General features: G+C 42.8%; 1 protein-coding gene across 1 annotated transcript; it reads left to right on the top strand.

Annotated features, from left to right (window-relative positions):
• The first annotated feature begins 2275 nt into the window (after positions 1-2275).
• LOC139478419 (serine-rich adhesin for platelets-like) lies at positions 2276-7193 on the top strand. Its single transcript, XM_071260874.1, has 6 exons — positions 2276-2786; positions 3142-3612; positions 3980-4590; positions 4742-4982; positions 5161-5388; positions 6559-7193. The coding sequence occupies exons 1-6, from the start codon at positions 2276-2278 to the stop codon at positions 7056-7058; spliced, it is 2562 nt and encodes an 853-aa protein (XP_071116975.1). The 3' UTR covers positions 7059-7193.
• Positions 7194-8562: the final 1369 nt, after the last annotated feature.

Below are 8562 nucleotides of genomic sequence, written 5' to 3'. Positions count from 1 at the left end.
TTTGTGGGCAACAGTATTATTCATGGGTTTATGAATATGTATAGCACGTGCATTTCATGTTAGTGAGAATCTTAGTTATAATAATGAGGATTTTGATTGGCGGATGTGATCGTCTGGTCCAATGAAATTGTACCTCGTGGTTTCGTACAGCTGGTTAAGTGAAATTGTACCTCGTGGTTTCAATGAAATTGCATTTTGTGAGGTAAACGTGTGAGGTTGAACACAAGAGTGGTCATCGGGTATAACATATTAGTTTGCAGTCTTACAGAGACGAAGAGTTTTATAGACGGGGTATTAAAAAACCTTCACGTCTCGTAAAAATAAACAGATTCACACCCTCATAGCAAGTCGTGTTTTGTTCGGCGCTATCCAACTGTTACATTAATACCATGTGGATTCTCAAAAACCTGAAGTATTTGCTTGAAGTTTTGCAGTCTCAGTATAGAATCAGATTCAATTCTGTCAAAACATTTGAGTTTTCAACTTTGTACACACCATCCCCCATGACAAACCTAAGAAAAAGCTTCATTCCTCTGGACACTTGGTACTAACGCGGTGACCATACATATTGTTTCATAGATATACGAGTTTCAGGGCATTTGCCAAAAATGAAAGCAGATTTCATCTGAAGTGGACTAAACAAACATGATACCTCACGTAACAGTATCATGGCTGCATTGAGTGAGTGAGTGAGTGAGTGAGTGAGTTGGGTTTCACGCTGCTTTTAACAGTATTCCAGTCATATCACGGCGTGTCAGCTTAATGTGGGATGAAAGCCCGAAGTGGTGCAGGTCTCAGACGTTTACCACGTCGGTGAAAACCACGAGCACGGGTATGGTGCTGAAAAACCTATAAACATAATCGGGGCGAACCAGATTCGAACCCATAATCATAGGTTTCTGGCGTGCCCAAGGGACACAACTCTGCACAGCGAATCGCGGCGCCTTAGACGACTGGACCACCAGTGCTCCCCATGGCTGCATTGTCTTTGTTTGACAACACGTAGGCTATAGTCCGTTTTCTTATGACATTAACATTCAGCATATATTACCCACTGTCTTCTTGTGCACCATTATTGTGTTGCGTGAAATTTGTTGCAATATTTGCAGTAGTTATTGAATACATTCTGGTTACACGTATGGTGTCACATTTTAATGATATCATACCATGCGTTCTGAGAGTAATACAATAATATGTGTAGGACGTTAAGCATGAATGTTGCTTTATGCCATAGTCATCACACCTGTCAATAATCGGGCCTTGGCAAGGCAAAGCAGTGACTGGAAAATTGAGCAACTGTCCACGTAATCAGATGGATGGATGGATGGGTGGATTAGGAATATCTATCAAGTTGCACTAACATTTTCAGTATCAGAATCCCGAATTATACAACGTCTCATTCCATATCAGCACAATGATCACGACTGAATGAAAAGTAGTAACGGCTACCAATGAGTCATTCATAGAAAAACTGCAATTCATAAGAACGTTTAATACCCTCTCTCCGGCTTCCATAATGGGTAAAATATTTCTGTATTGACAGTGTCTATTTGGCAGCTCGTAATAACGTACAGCATTCCTCTGGCCATACGTTACTGCATAAGAGAGCTGATAGTGTTATATAGCACGTAGCCGTGGAGGTTTAACAAGCAACAGAGGCGACACCTTGGAAGAATTCAAAAGTAGCCCTGACTGACGAAAGTTCATCTGGGTCAGTGATATACATCCATAAGAAGACATTACACAGTACACCATAACGATCTGAAGACACAATGGATGAAGTAAATTGATTTTTATTTATCCTCTCTGTGAGGGCGATGAACAGGGGAATTTCCACGAAATATTGATTGACTGCTGTTGGCAGAACCATTAAACGTGTTTGTACCTGGAAATATAAGGTGAAAAAATGATGGTATTTCAGGTGAGCGATGTATGTTTGTTTGTTATTGTACACATTAATCAGCAACATAGTAATTGGGTTGAATTCTGAATTGTCTGAAGTTATATTGCTGAAATGATTCCTTCTTTTAACTGACCCGATCGTTATATTCTTGTCAACAGATCATGTTAGTCTCCTTTAGCAACAATCAATAGCATGTCAGCCATATCACAGAGCCTGGTCACCCTTGTATTCTCGTATGACAAGTAATAGTGTGCTGGGAACCTGATGAACCTGGGTCAGAGATCATAGATTAGTTAAACTTGCGATTTGAGTTTTGTAGGAATACATATTGGTATTACTCAAACCTATTTTTAGTGGCAGGTGACTGGCTATATGTGTCTGCTATTTCATAGAAGCGAAAATTGTGCCACATCATCAGCCTCAGTGGGGAAGAGTGCTGGGGGATCTACCTCACCATCAACCTCAGCAGGTAAAGGTGCTTGGCGATCTACCACGCCATCAGCCTCAGCAGGTAAAGGTGCTGGTCGATCTACTACACCATCAGCCTCAGCAGGGAAGAGTGCTGGGCGATCTACCACACCATCAGCCTTAGCAGGGAACAGTGTTGGGCGATCTACCACACCATCAGCCTTAGCAGGGAAGAGTGTTGGGCGATCTACCACGCCATCAGCCTCAGCAGGGAACAGTGTTGGGCGATCCACCACACCATCAGCCTTAGCAGGGAACAGTGTTGGGCGATCTACCACGCCATCAGCCTCAGCAGGTAAAGGTGCTGGTCGATCTACTACACCATCAGCCTTAGCAGGGAAGAGTGCTAGGCGATCTACCACACCATCAGCCTCAGCGGGGAACAGTGTTGGGCGATCTACCAGCAGAAAAAATTGTGCTCCACTACATTGTGCGGGTCGATTGTGCAAGTGAGTCGGGGTTTCTGCTTGGGTTGGCAGTGTCAGGGCATGGTAATTTAGCCAAGAGTTTTAAACTTTAACTATCAGATATGTTGTGATAAGCAGCAGACATCAACATCCAATCATCTGTATGCTACTTACTATCTATAACCTGATGTTATCATTTAGCTGTCAAGTTATAATGAGCCATTGAATGTTTATAAACTGTGATATTATTTATCAGAACACCACGGGGAGTTCTGGCCAACATGAGTGAGGTCTGCCCCCACTGCGGACAGGGCTTTCAACGCCTTGCGTCTCACGAATGGAGGTGCAAGGAGAAGGGAACAGCCGTCCCTGCTTCCTCCGTCCCCCAGTCTCGTACATCTGGGAGGTCCAGTACAAAATCAGCCTCAGCAAGGAATAGTGCTGGGCGATCTACCACACCATCAGTCTCAGTAGGGAAGAGTGCTGAGCGACCTACCACACCATCAGCCTCAGCGGGGAAGAGTGCTGGGAAATCTACCACATCATCAGCCTCAGCAGGGAAGAGTGCTGGGCGATCAACCACATCATCAGCCTCAGCAGGGAAGAGTGCTGGGCGATCAACCACATCATTAGCCTCATTGGGGAAGAGTGCTGGGGAATCCACCTCACCATCAACCTCAGCAGGTAAAGGTGCTGGTCGATCTACTACACCATCAGCCTCAGCAGGGAAGAGTGCTGGGCGATCTACCACACCATCAGCCTTAGCAAGGAAGAGTGCTTGGCGATCTACCACCTCATCAGCCTCAGCGGGGAACAGTGTTGGGCGATCTACCAGCAGAAAAAATTGTGCTCCACTACATTGTGCGGGTCGATTGTGCAAGTGAGTCGGGGTTTCCACTTGGGTTGGCAGTGTCAGGGCAAGGTAATTTAGCCAAGAGTTTTAAACTTTAACTATCAGATATGTTGTGATAAGCAACAGACATAAACATCCAATCATCTGTATGCTACTTACTATCTATTACCTGGTGTTATCATTTAGCTGTCAAGTTATAATGAGCCATTGCATGTTTATAAACTGTGATATTATTTATCAGAACACCACGGGGAGTTCTGGCCAACATGAGTGAGGTCTGCCCCCACTGCGGACAGGGCTTTCAACGCCTTGCGTCTCACGAATGGAGGTGCAAGGAGAAGGGAACAGCCGTCCCTGCTTCCTCCGTCCCCCAGTCTCGTACATCTGGGAGGTCCAGTACAAAATCAGCCTCAGCAAGGAATAGTGCTGGGCGATCTACCACACCATCAGTCTCAGTAGGGAATAGTGCTGAGCGATCTACCACACTATCAGCCTCAGCGGGGAAGAGTGCTGGGAAATCTACCACATCATCAGCCTCAGCAGGGAAGAGTGCTGGGCGATCTACCACACCATCAGCCTCAGCGGGTAACACTGCAGGTGCAAGGAATGGCAATGTTTGTTCCAGAGATGCAGAAACAGAACACACAGAGATATGGGAGACTATTATTCAAACAACGCGCCCAAAGGACATACCACGAAAGGACATCCTGGACACGTTGGAGATGGATGCATTGGTCAAAGAGATGATAGAGAGAAACATCATTAGGAACTCTGACAATCCAAAAAAAGACATCAAAAGGTTTTTTAAAAATGAGGTTAAGATGGAGCAGAGGGACATCCAGTCGGCGTTGGTGCACTTTAAATGGTTGAGAGAAAAAATTGTTGGACGATTAAACAGTGAGATGAACTTTGGGACATGGAAGGTTTGCAATGCAGGGTCGCATTTCGATGGAACTAAGGTAAGAATTTGATCATTGCAATATAAGTTTTTGTTTCCTAAAGTTATTACAAATATTGTTTGTCGTAGATTTGGGAATTCTAATATTTTTAACACGTGACGTAAGAATACTGACATGAATAATTAGATTTATGAGTCACATCCTTCTACAGGTGGCTCGACCAAATGAAATGGACTGCACAATGTTCCCAATTCTTCACACCAAACTTGAGGCTGTGTTTGATGACACCTGCGAAGCTGGAACCTGCAAGGTGAAGGTCGTCGATGTCGTGGATGACCACGAGGAGGATCTCCGGCTATTCCTTGATGGAGGCTATGTTAACTTTAAAAAGTTCAAGAAATACGTCTTTGGGAAACTTGAACGTGTTCTTGAGACTGATAGAAAGTTAAAGGGTTAGTTGATTTATGTTACATCTTCAAGTTCATAAATGTCTGTCAGTATGATGTACGCACGGTTGTATAAATCTATTGTTTACGAGACGCAACATCAATTTATAAACTTGACACATTTGAGGCTGAGATCTTACTACAAGCAGGAAACACAAATCACTACAGATACGTTTTGTTTCAGATGCTCGCAAGTTCAAAGATTCACAGTCTTTTGCAGTCAGGTATGAGGGTATTCCATCTGAGGAAGGGATGAAAAGTATTGACATTGACTTTGTGCCATCCTTAAACATTAAACCCTGGCCAAGAAAGAACGTTTCCCGGGACATTGAAGACATCCTCCCGGACAAAGCTAAAGCTGCATTCATTAAGAAAAACGGATTCAATGTAACACCGAAGCAACAGAATCAAGGTTAGTATTTATGTGCTGAAACATATTTATGCTTCACCAAAAGTTCAAGGGAGGCGACTGTCTTTCCGTTGAGAGAAAGTACACTTTTTCAGGTGCGTCATTATGTGCTGACGTCATGACGCTGTTCAAATTACCTCCCCATGATCTAACGTATCATTGAAAAACGTTCTTTCATTACTGTTAAGCAAGGTGGTACATTGTGAAATAGTTCAAACTTGTCGAAATTACTGGAAATTATTCCCAAGGAAGAAATATGGCAAGATGATATGAACTATCTCTTACGCCACAGGGTTATTCCATGCCACAGCAGCCACAAAGTTGCCCAAGGCGGGCGTTGGTGACATAGGATTGTTGCTCTACCTCTGCCTTGTTCGTCCCATGGCGATAGCATGGCCATATCACGCCCCTCGCCTTCGATTCACGTCGGTTGCGATATCATTAAGTGTAACCAACTCGGTAAGCACATTGTTTCATGACCTTCAGTTGCATGATTTGATTTAACTGTGTCCAATTAATATAACAACTTATCTATTATTGATAATCATATATTAACGGATAATAACTGGGACTTGTGGTGTTTTTATCATGTTTAAAATGTACACTTTTTCTCTTAACAATAGACTACTGGCAATTAGGTGAAACAGAACCGGCAATTATCCATGTTCAGGGATTTTCAATTTATGGTCCGTTTATTGCGGATTTGATATTAAACCCATCTCCAATAAACATAAGATGATTCAGCATCTAAGAAAACTGAAAAGGTTGGCTTTGCCCATGTATAGTCCTCCTGATTTAACTTTATGGTTCAGGGCAAAACTATACTTTATTACACTGCACAAACATCATTCCCTTTCTTTCTAATAGGAACCCTCCTACGGATAATAGCCACTACTGAATGCCTGATACTATAGTTTGCGATGCAGAGTTGCGTCCCTTAGGCGTGCCTGAAACCAATGATCGAAGATTCGAATAACAGATTCGCCCTGGCAGTGTTTCTAGATCAGCGCCATAACTGGGCTCATTGGTCCTGCTTATTTTGGGCTTTCTTCTGCATCATGTTCACTTACTTAGACAGATAATAGGAATTGTTCATGGTCAACTGTTGAACTGTTTGTTTGGAACAGCAAATGTACATATCTGATGAATTCCTTGAAACATTTTTTTTTAAAGGAAAATATCCAGACCTCCTGTGGCAAGTTTCCTTTTCCTATGCAGAGAAGGCCATCACCAAACATGCTGACAAGATTTCTTGGAAACCGTCACTTAGAACATTGAAAAGAGTCTTGGAAATTGCAAAAGGCAACAGTGATTGTTGTGCCAAGGGTAAAAGTCCAGAACTCGTGCAGATCCAGGAAGCAGTGAGATATGTCAAGGAGCAGAATCCTAAACTGCGTTCCTCCCGACTGACGACATACCACATCAGAACACTCATGTGGTGGCAGCTGTATGTTCTTACAGCAGGGGAGCATGTTTGGAGGCAGGAAACAATGGTTACAAGATTTCAGGACTGTCTCCGGAAGTTCCAGAAGATGATGACAGGAGAGATAGTGGTTCCACACTTCTTCCTACCCCAGATCAAGAACATCTTACCGAGGATGCAAAAGGAGGAGAGGGCATTTCTCTATGTCATAGCAAAGGCAACTGAGGTTGTGTTCACCAAAAAACAATGACGCTCAAACTTGACATTTCAAATCATTGGTAGGCCAAGGATATTTATTTGTCAATTCAACTTCAGAGTGAGTGAGTGGGGATGAGGGGTTGGCAGACGAGGAAATGGAATGGCATGGCATTGATATGTATGTGTTGTTGTTATATACCATCTCCCTGTGTATTATGTGAGCGTTAATATTGATACGCTGCTTGTGTGATCACTGGGAAAGTAGGAATAATAAAGAGGGAGAAAATCAACGAGAACAGTTGGACACTGATTATACCAGAAACTACAGAAGCTGCTGTTTCCACAAAATGGAGTGAAGAACAGTGAATTCTGTGTTGTTATCAGTCCAGACCATGCATGTATTTCGACTCGTCTTTTGGTATGAAACAGCCAGGGAATCGAACCATTTCCCTTAGGCAGTGTAGGACGACTGATGCCAAAGGACAATGGCCAAACAGCAACACATGAAGCATGGATTGGAATGATCTCAATATCGTGGCAGGCGCCTGGCGACAGGCGTTTTGTGTGTGTAAATGAGACACTCTCAGGCTCCTGTCAGCCAACGGGGGAGATAACTAGTGGATAGTAAACCAACTTCAGACAGGGCGGACAGAGATGCATAACTAGACGACCTTGCTGGACATGCTAAAACAAGTTTTCTGAGCAATGCACCACCAAATCCCAGTCTCAAAGATTAACCATGACTCTAAATACAATCAAAGAAGGGCATTCTTTTGTTTGCAGACAGTATTTGAGGCAAGTGGAAATAGTGTAGCTCAGTGACGTTTTCACGATATATTTTGTTATATTTAAAAAGACAATAACATGTCATACAAAAATGTGTTTGTTCGTGTTATACAGTTTTGTGGGCAGCAGTATTATTCATGGTATTCTCTTTGCCTGATCTTTGTCTGGCCCAGGTTAAGGAATATTTATAGCACGTGCATTTCATGTTAGTGAGAATGTTAGTTATAGTAATGAGGATTTTGATTGGCGGATGTGATCGTCTGGTCCAATGAAATTGTACCTCGTGGTTTCGTACAGCTGGTTAAGTGAAATTGTACCTCGTGGTTTCAATGAAATTGCATTTTGTGAGGTAAACGTGTGAGGTTGAACACAAGAGTGGTCATCGGGTATAACATATTAGTTTGCAGTCTTACAGAGACGAAGAGTCTTATAGACGGGGTATTAAAAAACCTTCACGTCTCGTAAAAATAAACAGATTCACACCCTCATAGCAAGTCGTGTTTTGTTCGGCGCTATCCAACTGTTACATTAATACCATGTGGATTCTCAAAAACCTGAAGTATTTGCTTGAAGTTTTGCAGTCTCAGTATAGAATCAGATTCAATTCTGTCAAAACATTTGAGTTTTCAAATTTGAACACACCATACCCCATGACAAACCTAAGAAAAAGCCTTGGGACACTTGGTACTAACGGGGTGACCATACATATGGTTTCATAGATATACGAGTTTCAGGGCATTTGAAGTGGACTAAAAAAAACATAATGTGAA

Source organism: Haliotis cracherodii, unplaced genomic scaffold, assembly GCF_022045235.1.
Source record: "Haliotis cracherodii isolate W230 unplaced genomic scaffold, xgHalCrac1.p SCAF_4, whole genome shotgun sequence".
Classification (NCBI taxonomy): Eukaryota; Metazoa; Mollusca; class Gastropoda; order Lepetellida; family Haliotidae; genus Haliotis; species Haliotis cracherodii.
Note: the sequence above shows the minus strand (reverse complement) of the source record. Positions and strands in the feature narration are given on the sequence as shown.